Source organism: Aquarana catesbeiana, linkage group LG01 (assembly GCF_042186555.1).
Source record: "Aquarana catesbeiana isolate 2022-GZ linkage group LG01, ASM4218655v1, whole genome shotgun sequence".
In the NCBI taxonomy this organism is placed as follows: Eukaryota; Metazoa; Chordata; class Amphibia; order Anura; family Ranidae; genus Aquarana; species Aquarana catesbeiana.
This window is the reverse complement of record NC_133324.1, coordinates 522,759,337-522,775,832: the sequence shown is the minus strand read 5'-3', so window position 1 is coordinate 522,775,832 and position 16,496 is coordinate 522,759,337. Positions and strand designations below refer to the sequence as shown.

Here is a 16,496-nt window from a genome sequence, read left to right as displayed (position 1 = left end):
TTTTGTTTAACCATTTTTAAAACTTCACATTTTCCATCTTCTTGCACACCACAGACTGTGAAACGTCCTCGAAAAATTCAACTTCCTGCAAGCAACTCTGTACTCCCCATTTCCACAGGCCTTCCTCGCAGCTCCACATTGTCACACACATCAGAGCTCATGCATTCAAGTTCCCTTGACAAAGAAGGAAAAGAAGAAACTGATTTTTCTGTAGCTTGGAGAGAGAGATATGGGAGTTTCAGCAGAGAGCCCCATGAGGATACAGCAAGAGGCTATGAAGGGGATTCTTCCAGTGGACGAAGCTCGGGTGGATCTACTCATCGTTCCTCTTACCACTCGAGACAGCACAGAATAAAGAGTGGTGGAAGTGGAGTGGGAAATTATTCAAGGAGGAGAACTGGAAAGGAGAAACAGGTCTCTGACAGGGAGTCATTTGGCTCAAACAGATGGGGAGAGACTGGTAGTGGCAGGGGGTACTCTGGAAGTGATGCAGCAGACTATTCAAGAACAGACCTGGGAAGTGATATTGTTGAAAGGCCATTTAGTGGCCTTGAACTTGTGTCTGGTTTCAAGCGACTGCCGATTCAGGATGTACCATCCAAACCTGTAAAAACTATATTGGTGAAACAAACAGAAAAACAAGGTATGTTCCGCATTGCTAACAGAGGATTGCTTTAATGCTCCATAATTTTTCCATTCTGTTCTGCAATTTATAACATATTAGGTCTTTCCTACCCAAACATTTAAACTCAATGCATTTACCTGTTTACCTCAATATATTTGTTTCTGTTGTGTTTTTGCAGAATATGGCTTGAAGCTTGGTAGTCAAATCTTCATTAAACATATTACAGACACGGGGCTGGCTGCTCAGGAAAAGTCCCTACAGGAGGGAGACCTAATTCTTAAGGTACTTTAAAACCATTTTTTTTAAATCTTGATCATACAGTACAGGACACAGGCTTGGGATGCTGGGCTCCTCCCTCATAACCCCACCCCACTCCATGAGTCCTGAGTCATGAGTGCTAGTTTCCTAAGGTGATGGATCATCTCCCTTATGCAAGAATCACTTTAATAATACAACTATTATTTTATCCTTTAAGTAATTGAATGAAGAATCCAAAGTGTTTGTAATCCTAAAAAAATAAAAATAAAATGGATCCTATTCCTTTAAAGCATGTTATAAAGCACAGTGTTTGTGCTGTGCAATTTGGCTCTTTCTATCGCCTAAAATACCTGGCTGAGCCTGCCTGGTTCTGCCCTCCCCCATGTAAACTGATCACGGTTTATTATGGTGGCTGAGCCCTGACACCATGGTCAATTTTCGCGCCTCTGTTATCCATAGCTTTCCTCTTTCCTCTCCCCCCTCCCCTCCTGTCAGCTCCATCCACTCCCTGATCCTCCTGCTGCTTTCATAAGTGTAATGTCCCTACGATCCACAATGTTGAGTAGCTATATGGGCCCCACTGTATTTCCCTTTTTTAAAAAAAAAAAAAAAAATAGCCAATATCTACCTACGACGTTTGCAGCCGGGAGAAGGGAAAGAGAGGAGGAGAGAGTTCTCAGCCCCTCCCACTGTAGCTGTTCAGTCCAGGAAGCTGGGAAGCGCTCTGAAATATTAAGAACATACGGTGGGGCACATATTGTTGCCTAACAGAGTGGATTGCAGGGACATGACAAGTGGCTTTACAACCACTTTAAGTTAACTTACCACTGCCTTCTAATACAATAGAGTCAGTTAATCTAGATCAGTGCAAACTCTGAAAAGCCTGTGGGGACAGCCTGTAATGTTGCTTTGGGCACTGGATCCTGCATGGGTGCTCGCCAACATATGTAGTTAGCCGCAAGGTACTATACAGGTATAGGGCCATTGTCCATCCCTATGGATCCCAAACCCTACTTCCACCTAGAGCCCCTTATAAGGTACTTGGGTGCTTCCTCCCAAACGTTTGACACAAGGGCTTCGCTACAGGATGGTCTGTGCCTGGGTTTCTACGTGCTCCTTCTGAGACTCGTTTACCCTATATTCCACACCCTACTCTGTGATTACCCCATAGGGAAATACCCCCATTTCCCCTGTATCACCATCCCTAGATGTAGCACCCTCCCTGCTGCTAGTTAGGTTAGGTAAATTTAGTTTTATAAAGATCTAGTGTTGCAGACACTGAAGCACTAAAGTGAATATAATCAGAATCGCATAAAAAGTTCTCTTTGAAACGGCCAACTTGATGTGGATAAACAAATTTTAGGTAGTGAATAAAAATAAATTTATCATTCGTCCATTGACAGACACAGCGCTTCCTTATTCAAAATCATAGGGTTATATCACCCCCTACGAGAGTAGGGCACTAGGCAAAAAAAAGACTTGGCTACACCCATGGACAGTCCCTCTCTGCTACAGGCCTTCAGTTTTTTTTCTGCCTAGTCAGGAGTAAGGACCTAGTTCCCTGCTGAGATCTCTAGTCCTGGCAAATTTTTATTTTTTTGTTGTGTTTTTTTTTCCTGGATTTTTTCCGGTGAGACCTGCAATCAACTGCCGGACTGGGCGACGGGCTGGACACTTGATCTAGTGATCTCCCCAGTCTGGCCAGCGAACGTGTGCAGACTGCAGCTACGTGCTAGGTTGGCCGCAACATAGCCCCACTGGACGGGGGCTGGCCCTGCGAGTTAAATGTCTCGCGAGGTCGCATACGACCGGGTCACAGCTCGAGTCGCAGCGTCCCTCATGGCCGACAAACCCCCACTTCAGTGGCGAGGAGGTTCTGTCTGGAGGGGTGCCCAGACAGAACCTCAACTACGCTCCACCCAGTGCACTAAATTTATTTGAGTTATTTATCGATCTCAAAAAACATATACGTTAATTCACTATCCAAAGATGATATATGTTCAAAGAAGCCGGAAGTGAAAACAGCACTGGTAACAACATTGGAGCAAAATATGAGGCGTTGCCACCCTCTGAAACAAGTGTAGAGGAGGACTCCATACTAAATATTCTAGAAGAGTTATATTTAGAGGCACAACCTGATGGACAGATAATTTCTGGAACCAAAGGCTGGTCCCTCATGTGAAAGTGCAATAGTCCATACCTTTTTTTTAGACCCAAATTCTCTATTTTTCCCCCATTGGGCAAAAGGGAGATGTATTTCTACTTTTTATGATATGGTTTTTAATACTTTTAAAACAAAGTTCAATTACAACAATAAGCAAAATAGCACCAAAAACGTGGACCCTTACTTCATGTCTATAGGCAGCCTGAAACAAAATCGGGATGTAATCATTCGAAGGGCTGATAAAGGTGGAAGCCTCGTTATTCAAAATAAAAATGAGTATATAGCTGAGGCAAGGAGACTTTTTGGGCAACACTGAAACCTACACCAAACTAAGAAAATATCCTACAGTGGATTACACAAAGGAGCTTAAAACACTTCTAGATAAGGAATTATTGAAGGAAGTTCTTACAAAAAATGAATATTTCTTCTTGTATAACAGGCATGCTGTGACCCCACATTTCTACCATATACGCAAGGTGCACAAGAGCCTTACAGATCCCTCGGGTAGACCAATAATAGCTGGGATCGATAGTCTCTCTAGTAACCTGGGATGTTACATTGATTATTTCTTGCAGGATATTTTGACCAATCTACCATCCTTTGTAAGAGACTCTGGCCATATGCTCGAAATTCTTTCTAATTTTAAATGGCAGCCTAGCTACAGATGGCTCTCCCTGGACGTGGCCTTGTTATATACATCAATAGACCATACATATGGCCTAATCATTTTTTACTAAAGGATGATAGATTGAACCCCTTACAAGCTAAATTCTTGTTGGACTGTATTGGATTCTCCCTTACACATAACTATTTTTCTTTCTTGGGTGAATATTTTTTGCAGACTAGGGGTACAGCTATGGGGGCCAGGTTTGCCCCTAGCTACGCAAATATATTTGTGCTTTTGGGAGAATGCCTATATATGGAAAAACAATCCTTTTGGGGCAAACCTGGACCTGTATGCCAGATATATCGATGATATTCTTATAATCTGGGACGGATCAGACCATGATCATAATTTTCTAGAACACTGTAAGAAGAACTCCTTCGCCATAGAATTTACCCATGTCATAGACGAAAAGTGTCTAGTCTTTCTGGACTTAGAACTCCAGGGGGACTTAGATGGTAATATCTTTTCTAAAACGCATTTTAAACCTAGTGGAGGTAATTCATACCTACATGCGAAAAGTAATCACCATCCAAGGTGGATACATCATGTCCCCTATGGACAATTCTTTCGCCTGAGGTGCACGTGTACCAAAAAAGACTACTTAGAACAGAGTAGGCTTCTTACACAGAAGTGTAAAGAAAAATGTTATGATGCAAGTCATATAGAGGCAGCCCTTAACAAATATTTGGCCCTTTACGATAATCCACCAGATGGTAACAAAGAACCTCTACTCCAGACCACCCCTGATATCCAACAGGTTCGATTCTCTACCCAGTACACCAACAAGGCTTTTGAGATTCAGAATATTTTCAAAAGAAATTGGAATATTCTCCAACATGACCCTGTGCTAGGCAATATACTCCCCGATCAGCCTAATATCGTTTTTCGCAAGCCCCACGATTTAAGGAGCTTGGTAGCTCCAAGTAGGGTGAAAATATCTACCAACAAACCCACGAGCATTTGGTCAACAATATTTGACCAAAAAGGAGCTACAAGTGCAGTGTTAAAAACTGTGGCACATGCATGTACATGTGGCACAGAAAGAAAACTGTAGTAGGGAGAGATGGAAGGGTCCATAAACCTAAACAATTCATGATCTGTGGGACAGAATATGTAGTTTATGGCATTGTTTGTCCTTGTGGTCGTCTGTATGTCGGATGAACTCAGCGTCCTATGAGAGTGAGAATAGGAGAACATAAATGCAATATTATTAATCTAAGAGACAAATACCCAGTCCCCAGGCATTTTCTAGAGGCTCACCAAGGGGATCCTGCAGGCATGAAAGTATTTGGAATAGAGTCAATCGGGGGAGAGCTAGACACAGGGAGAAAACACCAGAGGCTATGTAAGCGAGAGGCCTTCTGGATCTTCACCCTTGGCAGTCTCGCCCCCGGAGGCCTCAATGAAGACCCCGAAATACACAAAATAGTATGAAAGCGTTATTGAGCCAACTGTAGAATAGGCCTATGTTCACTCACTAACTGAATCTAGTGTTTTTTATAATACGAGGTCTACAACCATTAGTGTAGGGATTTATGATTTTGGCCTGCCCTAATTTAAAATTTTAAAAATTTGAAATTTAGAATCTAGTATGTGTTCATAATTTTTCTATCATCAAAAAACTTATCATTCACTAAATATACGATGTCTAGAAACACGCATATGTTGGTGCGTGTATAGATTCATATTTCTTCATATCTTTCTAAAAATTGAAAATCTCCTACTTTTGAGTATTATATATTAGATTCGGCTTTTTTTTTTAAATGTTTTTTACATACCATTAAAAAAAAAAAAAAAAAAAAAAAAAAAAAAAAAATATATATATATATATATATATATATATATATATATATATATATATATATATATAATTTTTATCCAATATGCATTGCTTATATGTACATGCTTTTATCTATGTATGTGCATATGTACAGGCAAAACCATGTGGTATTGCGTATGCGCCTATACATGTGTGCATTACCCCTTTAGCTATAGGCACATATCTTTTAATAATTGGTATACAATATAGTATAAAATATTATCAATCTCTTTTCACATACACTCAACAAATTCATCTACTGTCGTGCACTTTGTGGGAATTTTTATACAAATATACTTACAGCTGTACCCTTTTATGTACACATGTATACACACTTTGCGTGTGTGCATGTTTCTGCATGGATGAATGTTGTATCGGTGGTATATGGTATCTCTTGGACTGCCCACTATGGCATAACACCACATATATGGGTGGGTGTATGTATGTATATATGTATGTGTGTGATACATATATAGATTTATATAGATAGAGAGAGATATAGATATAGATATATTTATCCCAACTTTCCACCTGAAGATACAGTAAACCAAACGTTAAATATATTTGGCGCCCCCCTCTCCATTTATTTATATTTTTTATTTTTCCTTGTCTATACTCCTTTCCGCAAGCCTACTAAGTCACTTTTCATCCTTGTGTCACTTTTGTGGTTCCGAGTGACTATAGAGGGGCGAATGAAATGGCAGATTTGTCTGCCTTGCCCTCTGCATTATCTCTCCAACAAGATGGTGGACAGTGTTCACAACTGCTGACATGGATCCTGTGCGACAGCGGTTCCACGGGAAGTGACGTCTGGACCCTTTGGACCGCACAAGGAAGTAAACAGCACGGCGTGCGTTTCACCCGCCGTTCTAGGGTATTGCAGTGCGTTTGGAGGTAAGGCAGATGTCTGAGGCAAACGATTATGTGCATTATTGGGATGAGCACTGGAATGGACGAAGGAAAGGAGATTTGTACCCCTGAGAGACCGATTTGATACGGCCTCCGTTAGGATGATGTAGATGCTAATGTGGGTGATATAGTTTTTTTAAAAAGATATTTTTATTAGTTTTAGGACAAACCAGCAAAAAACAATAAGCAATTACAAAACAAAACAAAACTTGGGCAGTCATAGATATACAGCATCAAATACTAGGCTTGTGTATTTGGGAGACAGATGATAATACATTGTTTAAGTATCATTCACGCATGTGTAGAATACGATCAAAGTGTCAATTGTTCAGCGCCAATAAATTTCTATATATAGAGTATAGTGGCACGACCAAATAGGCAACCTACAATGCATATCTGTTGTGGGGGAGGGTCAGGGAGCTAACCAGCCACCTGTCCCAGATTTTGTGGAATGTTTTACTCCGTTTCCGAAGTTCAAAGGTAAGCTTGTACATTGGTATAGCATTATTGATTAACTTCAACCATAAAGTTTTCAAAGAGGTCTGTGTTCCCTTCGATGACAACAATATAGCCTTTTTTAACATAAAAATAAAGAATGCAAAGTAGTCTCTTGGCATGTGTCGATATTTGCAAGTCGCCAAAGATGCCCAGCAGACAATTCTTAGGGTGGATAATGTTAGGGAGGCCTAGGGCTGAGGAGATGAAAGAGCCCACCTCCACCCAAAGGTCCTGAACCATTGGGCATGCCCAGAAACAGTGTAGAAAGTTGGCGTCTTGGCCACAGCTGCGGAAACATCGAGCCATGGGTAACAAACTCCTCTTTTTCAACCTAGTTAGGGTGAGGTGAGATTGATGGAAAATTTTTACCTGTATAATGCGGTCTCTTAATGAAATAACTGATGTTTTGTATGTGTCACTAATATCCGTCCAGTCCTCCTCCGCAAGGGAAATGTCCATGGAGATCCATTTTTCCTGGGCCCTACTAAATCTGGGGTTAGTCAGTCGATAGAGCAGTGTGATAGGTAGATATAAGTTTTTAGTAGGGTCAGGTTGTCTCAGCAGTTCCTCTAGTGGAGGTATGTTAGTAGGGTCATCTAGGGAGCCAAACTGTGCTCTAATAGCATGTCTGAGCTGATAGTAGAAAAACAGGTAGGAGCATGGCAAGTCAAAGTCGAGTCTGAGCTGATGGAAAGATTTAAAGCCTTGTGCAGTGTATAGGTGACAGACATTTAACCCCTTTGGAGTACCAACGTTTAGGGTCAGGTAAGGAGCAAAGTTCCTGCAAGGGGGGTTGAACCATAAAGGGTTATTTGGAGATACCGACCAGGTATGCCATGTTATTTTGGTGGTGATGTATCGGAACAATGAAAGGTATGTAGCCAGCATAGAGGTACCTATAAACAATATTGTGAAATGTTTCCATGGAAGACGCAATGGCTCCCTCAGTGGTGGTACATGCATTTGCTGCTACTAGGTGTAGCCAATCATGGATATGCACCAATTGAGATGCCAGGTAATATAGAAAAAAGTTTGGAAATGCCAGCCCCGCCAGGTGCGCTGGCAACCTTGGTGTCTCAAGCACCACCCTGGGGTATCTGCCATTGCATAGGAACGTTGTACAGATTGTGTCTATACGTTTGAAGATAGATTTAGGTATTTTGCATGGGGAGTTAGCCAGGATATATAGCAATCTTGGTAAATCATTTTTAGGGTATTTGCCTTCCCCATAAGATCTAGGGGCAGGTCCATCCACTGTTTTAGTTTGCTCTTTTAAGCGTATTAGTAGTGGGTCTAAGTTATTAGCAATGTAAATGGATAGAGGCATCTGCACCAGAAGCCCTAGATACCTAAAGTTGGACACTACCTGCAGATTAGAGTTCGGGTGGATGTGAGATGTTGCGTCCGGGTCCAAGGGAAACAGATTGGATTTGTCCCAATTCACCCTGAATCCAGAGTAGTCTCCGAATATATTGATCTCAGATAAGTGATTTGAGTGACACGTTGGTGTCTGCCAGGTACACCAAGGTGTCATCCGCATAGAGCGAGATTTGTTCCTCAGTGGTGGCAATGGGGAGACCTTTGCTGGAGAGGAGCGGATGCGTACCGCTAACGGCTCCATGGACACCCCTGTCTTGTCCCCTTAGTAATTGAGAAGGACTCGGTGACCAATGAGTTAACCCGAATACGGGCCCTCGGGGAGGCATAGAGGAGTTTTATCCATGCCGCCATACGGGGGCCAAAGCCGTACATTTTTAACACCTGAAAGAGGCTATTCCACACCGTTGAATGCTTTACATGTATCCAGGGATATGGCCCGTGTGGGAGGACAGTCATGTGGGTTTTGCAGATTGTGCAATAGTCTGCGGATATTCATTCTGGTGGACCTTCTAGGTATAAATCACCCCTGGTCGCTATGGACCAATGTCGTCACTACAGTATTTAAACGATTTGCCAAAACTATGGCCAGGATCTTGACATCCACATTTATGAGTTATAGTGGGCGGTATGATTCGCATTTAAGTGAGTCCTTGCAGGGTTTTAGTAAAAGTACAATCTAAAGCTTTGTTGTATGTAAAAGAAATTGGCATAGTAAGTCTCTAAACTGTGTGTACCATTTGGTTGGATAGCCATCCAGACCGGGGGTTTTATGAGCAGGCATTTGTGAAATGGCCACTGCAATCTCTTCAACTGAGATAGGTGCCTCTAACTCATCTCTCTTTTCAGACGTGAGGGAGGGGAGAGATATGTCGGCTAAGTAGTCATTTAGTTGGGCTTCAGTGTAGTCGGCTCTGGAGGGATATAGGACTTTGTAGAAATTTAAAAAGGTTTCCATGATATCCCCAGGGGTGTCGCTGATTTGGGCCTGTTTGGTAAGGATACGCGGAATAGATATGGGGGGGGCGATCAGGTCTGGTCAGGTATGTTACCGTGCTCAAATGATTTTTGAGTAGCATGTAACGTGCATTTCTGCTTAAGGTCTAGCAGACGGCGTTCATATTCCCTGCGTCTCTGTAGCCACTAGTCTCTTGTGTCGGGGCCGTGTTAGAGGCGTAAACAGATTCTGCTTGTACTATATCGGTTTATAATTTCCCCATAAGTTGCCTATTATTTTTCCGTATGACTCCCGTGATGGACATAAAGGTGCCTCTCAATGTGGACTTAAAGGCTTCCCATTCCGTGGAGGGGTCTACTGTTCCCAATTTGTCCTTACAGTAGCCCGTAATACCCTTTCTGCACTCCCCTTGCACCACCTTGTCTTCCAGCCAGTAAGAGTTCAGACGTAGAACTACCTTTGTGAGTAGTTTTTAATAATATTTTTTCTTAAATGTATCAAAGGATAATGCACAAGGCTGGTGCGCCCTCTCTTTTCCTGTTTGATTGCTAGGATATCCCTATCCTGGAGTGCAGCAAGGCCGCTGACTATTGTCCATCCTGAACTTTGGACTGCCTGGCTAACACATTCATGTGCAAGAGTATTTTGTTTTGCTGAAGCGGTGCCCGCCTGGTCCTGGTATGGTGAGTAAATGTCCCCCCTCTCCCCTTGGGGGTTTACGGTGGATGCGGGCCCCTCCCCAGGTCAAACGGTCCTGTGGGTTTCTTCTCCACCCTTGCACCCTGTCTTCCTGGGGTGGATGGATTGTCCCTGGAGGTTCCCTGGTAGCCCCTCTTTTCCCCTCCCTCTATATGGAGTAGTGTGGTGCCATGATGGATCCTGGGGGATGGGGTTTGAGTACTGGTGGGCAGGGGGTGCGTGCCGACAGGTGCAGTGCTTACCGGGGGGGAGGCACTGGGCACTCCCAAGTGTCCGGTGCCCGGATCTTCTCTCTTTCAGGGGCTTTCCTGTGGTCTGTGTCAGCCTCGTGTAGCGCGGCCATTTTGCCGTAGCCGGCATCTTTTCACCCTAGTGCCTGCTGACTTCTTATGGCTGGTGGCCATATTTGTGTAGCTTGGCGGCCTTAATTTGGTGGTTTTTGTGTTCAGGCAGTGGTGGCCATTACTGTGTAGCCCAAGAGGCATTTTTAACAGGCGGAAACTCCTCCTTTTAACACGGAGCTGACTCCGGTGTTATCCTCTTCCTCGGATGCCACGTTTGTGCGGGTCTACACATGAGGCAGCAAGAGCTACGCTGGTGGGGTGGTGAGTCTGATGGGGGTCCCTTCTCTTTGCTGCAGGCTGTGGGGTGTCCTGGTGTTCCGGTACCACTACCGGCGTGGGGGGTGTCCCTTTGCAGTGGTCGCTCTTGGTGTGGGGGGTCTCTTCCCCTATGGAGTCTCGGGAGCATGTTTCCCCACTTGACCCCCTATCAGAGGCTGCAGGTCCCTCTGGGTCCCAGCCATCTGTTGATGCACTGATGGCGGCCCTGGAGTCCTTTGTGTCCTGGGTGGAGGTGGCTCTTGGGCGGCGGACTAGCAAGAAGCGTCCCCCGCCTTCCCCTGCTTCATCTGTCTCCTCAAATCCTGAATCTGATTTGGCTGCCATGGACGGGGCCCACCCTGCAGGGTCTGAGGTCACGCTCCTAGATTTTTCAGACAGTGAGGATGATTCCTCTGCCCTGGTGGCTGGGCACAAGAAGGCGCTGATGGACGCACTGATTGCATCTGTGTGGGAAACTTTAAAAATGGAGGATACAGCTGCAGTGTAGGTGCCAGTTTCTTTTGGCACTTACAAGCTGTCTTGCGCTGCAAAAGTGTTCCCTTATCCCTCCTTTTTTGACAAATTTGTCTGTAAGGAATTGCCCATGCAATAAGATTTATGTTGGAAAAACAAAGACAACTTTGGGTCAGAGTTGTCGAACACATCGGAAGCATCAAGAAAAAAACGACGATCATCCACTATCGTTGCATTTTGCACAGTCCCATGGGGGAGACCCAAAGGGGTTAAAAGTAAAGGGTATATGTACTTAATCTGCCTATGAGAAGAGGTGATTTTGACACAGTGCTCTTACAAAAGGAGATGCGAATATATTTTAATTCCGTTTTTCTTACCGTTTTTGGAAAAATAATTTTGAATTTAATGAATGAGGACGACGGGGTTATTGCCCATCATTATTAGTATTTATTTCTTTATTATTATTATTTATACATTGTTATTGATTTTTTTTTTTTTTTTTATTATTTTTTCCTCTTTTTCACTTTCATTTCTCCCTTTTTTCCCCATCCCGCCTGAAACTTGAGCCAAATATACTCATTGATGTGTTAATTTACTTTCCTGTGTTGAAAGTTGAATGGAAGTGAGCATTTAGATGACATCTAGTGGCAGAAGCAAGATATTGAAGTCAATTACTTGGCTATTTAAGCCAGCATCTTTAGCTCCTCCTTGCTCTGAGGAAGTTAGCTGTCATTGGCTAATGAAACGCGTCAGAATGATGTCAGCACGTTCGTGACAGAGGGTTTGTAGCGCCAACACCAACAGCATATTGAGGCAGTGGTGATGGAACAGCTGAGAGCTTGCTGCAGGCGGGGATGGCGCTTGATCCAACACCTGGACCAACTTCCCAAGGGGATAATCTGTTGACTTCAGGAGCGGAGCTTGGCTCAGAAAGGATGGGTGGAGGTATGAGGAGACTCAGACTTGGGTGAGAGTATCTTACATTGCTATTATTCAGTTGAACTTTCTGACTAGCTGTGGATTGACAATGCTAAACTCCCACTGCTGTGTTCCTCCTTCCCCAACCTACACAAGATGGATCAATGAACTTTTTAAAATAAGTATTACACTTAAGAAGTTTTACCCCCGCAGCCTTGCTTACTGGACCCTGTAGCCTGTACTTTTAAACCACCTGTGCCTCTAGTAGTTAAATGAGAGCCCCTAGTCCTAAGTGCCACAGACTAACTCTAAACTGCCAATTTGGACTAATGACTTAGGACGGCCCATGATATACCTACCTGTTTGATTATACTCATCTACATCTCAATCAGCTAACAGTTGCATATCCTGTTTGGGATGATCATCACAATCCACTGCTTAATTAGGAAGGAGGCTAATTGTATATGCAATGCATTGATCAACAATACTTCAATCAATTCTCATCCTTTGAGCTGTGTGTATGTCTGATTGTGTGTAAGTGTGTGCAGCTGCGATCCCTCTTTTTAAATGACAACATTGTCTTTTTAATATCTTGGAAGGTTATACTCAGACCGTTATTTTTGGTATTTTGTCATATTTGATATTATGGTGTGTTTTTTCTAAATAAAATTTAATCAACTCAACAGTAGTGTTCAATTGTTGCGACCCGTCTGGAAGGCCTTTCCTTCCTTTTTTTTTTTCTTGTATGCAGTTTTTGTGGTCGCATGGACTGTTGATACTACCTGGTGAAAGGTTGACGTAATTACTATATATTAATCAATACTATATATTAATCAAATTAGTTCTACACTAACAGTGCGCTAGATCCGGGCACCACAATATTTTTTCATCTATATGCTTAGGTAAATGGTACCCAAGCCTCGCAAAGAAGACTTAAGATCTTGCGAGGTTTTACCTGTAATGCGACCACTGGGCGCTGGACCCTGCGAAGTGGAATCCTGGACACCACAGCGCTAAGGCATTCCTGCAGGGTGCTGCACAGGTCCAAGGGAGTGGACCCTAAACATAAAAAGGGTACCAGGTCCTTAATTGACAGGAACCCACCCTGATGGGTGAAGATTGGGCTCTTAGTTTACTAAGCTGCCCTGTGCCTGGACGGGTAAGTGAAACCCCTTTTATTACTTATTGTGGGGTGTCCCAGTGATTGTAACAATCAGTCAAGCTAGCTAGAGGCTGGACACCTGTGTGCGGTGACTATATGGGCGAGTTTTGGGCTAGCTGTGGGTGTTTGCAAGGTGTACCTTTTTTGCTTGTGTCTGGCTGTTTTTTACCTGTATGATGGTGCACGACGGTGCTTCATTTCGCCTTTGTTCGCCATGGCGCACGTGCGTTCGCAAGAGCGCAGCTGTGCTCAGTATTTTGGCGCCCATGGCGCATGCGGCAGAGCCGCACATGTGCCGTAGCTTTGATCTGGGCGCACAAAGATTTGCATCATATGCGAATACAGCCACACCCATTCACCGGGACCGCGCACAATGTGTACACACACATGCGCAGAACGTTTTGGCGCACAGCCAGCTTATTTAAGCTGCGTATGCCAAGCATGCAGTGTTTCCAGAAGGCAGCTGTGGGACACAGAGCAGGCTCTGAACCAGGCATTTGCAGCAGTTCATTTCTCCTTACCCATGTGAGTCACCAGGTGTTGCTTGGCAGGCTAAAGGTGTTTAGCAGGATTGTTGCATAGGGGCTTGGTGAGCCCTATTAAATTTAAGGGTCTTCATTGTGAGGTGTGTTTAATACTACACCCAGGTACTTTTTGTGGCTAATAAATGTCTTCAAAAAAGAGGAACGGGAATAACACTACAGGGAAGGGCACACCAATGTCTTCAGTAGTTCCTGATGAACCTAGTTGTATCCCCTGAAAGACCAGAGGCTTCCAGGCAATCTGAGCCACTGCGCCTATCTGGTATTGTGCCGACAGTCAATGCTGCTGCTTCACTCTTTATCACCAAGGATGAACTGTCCCCGGCCCTAGCTGGGTTGGAGCACAGAATTGCTGGCATGATTGCCTCCATCCCACAGGGTGGCAAGAAGCGCGACAGATCCCCCTCCCTGGAGCCTCCTAGTTTGGAGCAGGAATGGGTTGAGGATGACAAAGAGCTAAAGGCTCAGAATTCTGTGGAGGGCCTGGCAGATGAGTCTGCTTCTGAGCAATCTGGAATAGAAGATATCCAGTTGATGCCTGCCTCTCAGTCGCAGAGGCTTTTGATCCAGACTCTTACCGAGATGGTTCATTCTGCCTTTAAGTTGCCTCTTGCAGAGGTTACTGAGCCCCCCTGGTCCTCTTTGGGGTCCCTGAGGCCTCTTCAGGCCGCACAGGCTTTCCCCTTACACCCTCTGTTGGAACAGGCGGTGTATGCTTTTTGGGAACATCCTGCCAGGATTTTTGTTCCTCCTAAAAGGTTTTCCCTTTTATATCCCTTGGATGAAAAGTTTGTTGAGATGCAGCAGTCTCTTCTTTAAACAAGAACTTGACCTGTCCGGTAGATAACGTACAGGGCTTGAAATACCCTGTTGACCAGAAATTGGAGTCATTATTAAAGGCTTCCTTTTCTTTGGCCAATTCAGCTATTCAGCCAGCTGTTGCAGCAATTGCTATCTGCCAGTCCGTAAAGGATCAGGTCAGACGGCCTGACAGGCCTAACCAGGAGGATGATCTGGCTGAAAAAGACAGATATTCCTCAAGCTCTGTGTTTTGCTGTATACGCCTTAAAGGATTCAATACAGCAGGTTTCTCGCTTGGCTCTCTTGTCTGTACATATGTGCAGACTTTTGTGGCTTAAGAACTGGTCAGCTGAGCTTTCTTGTAAAAAGTTATTGTCAGGTTTCCCCTTTCATGGGGAACGTTTATTTGGTGATCATTTGGACAAATATATCCAAAAGATTTCCGGAGGGAGGAGTTCTCTACTTTCTGTGAAGAAAAGCACCAGGTATCCCACGTTTAAAACTTCAGGGACTGCTTCCTCAAGTGTCTCAGCGCCAAGGCAGTTCCACCGCAAATAGGGCGCTAGAGCCAGAGGTAAGCCTCAAGGCCAGGGCCAGAAAAAACCCTGGGTCCAAAACTCTTATAAACCCAGCACCAAGCCCTCTTTTTGAGGGGATGCCACCACTCTATCAGATGGTGGTAAGGCTGCTGCACATTGCGGACATTTGGAGAACAATCGTTCAGCATGAGTGGGTCACCAACTATATCCCTCAGTTACAAGCTGGAGTTGCGGGGGGTTCCCCGTCAGGTTTCTAAGATCCAGCATTCCCTCGGATCCTCCAAAAAGAGACTTATTATTTCAGGCACTACATCAATTAGTGCATCAAGGAGTGATTGTAGAGGTTCCTGTATCCGAAAGGGGCGTGGGGTTTTACTCAAATCTGTTTACGGTTCAAAAAACAAACTGGGACACCAAGTAATTTTGGATCCAAGATCCCTGAATCAGTATCTACTGATCCAGACCTTTCGGATGGAGTCGGTCCGCTCAGTAGTGGCCTCACTCCAGATGGGTGACTTTCTAACCTCCATTGATATAAAAGACGCGTATTTACATGTACCTATGTTTCGGCCTCATCAGAGGTTCCTGTGATTTGCAGTAGCGGAACGTCATTTTCAATTTGTGGCTCTAACCTTCGGGCTTGCCACAGCTTCCCAGGTGTTCACAAAGGTCCTAGCACCAGTACTGGGTCTTTTAAGGGCCCAAGGGATCTTGGTGCTTGTATCTGGATGACCTCCTGCTTAGATTTCACTCAATACTCGCTCTAGAACAGAGCATAATCTGCACAATGCGGTATTTGGAAAGCTTAAGCTGGATCATAAATACTGAAAAAGTCAGCCTTGAGACCAGCTCAAAGTCTGAAGTATTTAGGTATGATCCTAGATACGGCCCAAGCAAGGGTATTTTTGCCACCTGTAAGGATCTGTGCACTGAAGGATCAGGTGCATCAGATAAGGGGCACCAGACAACCCTCTATTCAGCTCTGTAATAGTCTTCTAGGAAGGATGGTGTCCTCTGAGGCAGTGTCCTATGCCCAGTTCCATTACAAGCCTTTACAAGCCTGTTTTGGTTTGTTTACAAGCGTCTGATCAAACTGATCTTGGTTTAAACAGATGCTTTGGAGGGCAGAGATCTGGGGTCTTTTAGCTCATGCTATCACAAAGGATGTTCGTCCTTTGTGATGCCAATAAATTCAAAGTACAGATTTAAAAAAAAATACATAGAAATAAAATAAATAATAAAATGTATTTTAAACCGCCCCCCTTCCCCCTGTGCTCACGTGTAAAGGCAAGCACCCACGTAGGTTCCACACGCATATGTAAACAGTAACCACACATGTGAGCGCCAAACCTCCTGTGTAACTCCTAAGCTGTTTTAAAAAAAAAAAGGCCTTTAAACCATCACTTATGGGGAAAGCACATGACATGTTGCATATCTATTCACTCTACACAACATCTTCTTTTATATTTTACAAAAAAATTATA

The 16,496-nt window shown here is 44.0% G+C and overlaps 1 protein-coding gene across 4 annotated transcripts in view; it reads left to right on the top strand.

Annotated features, from left to right (window-relative positions):
* TJP3 (tight junction protein 3) overlaps nt 1-16,496 on the top strand; it is a 384,009-nt gene that overhangs the window by 150,094 nt on the left and 217,419 nt on the right. For all 4 annotated transcript variants that reach the window (XM_073594320.1, XM_073594307.1, XM_073594328.1 and 1 more), the window contains 2 exons: nt 55-643; nt 804-907. In XM_073594320.1, the coding sequence (XP_073450421.1) occupies nt 55-643; nt 804-907 (693 nt within the window). The remainder of the gene's footprint in view (nt 1-54; nt 644-803; nt 908-16,496) is intronic.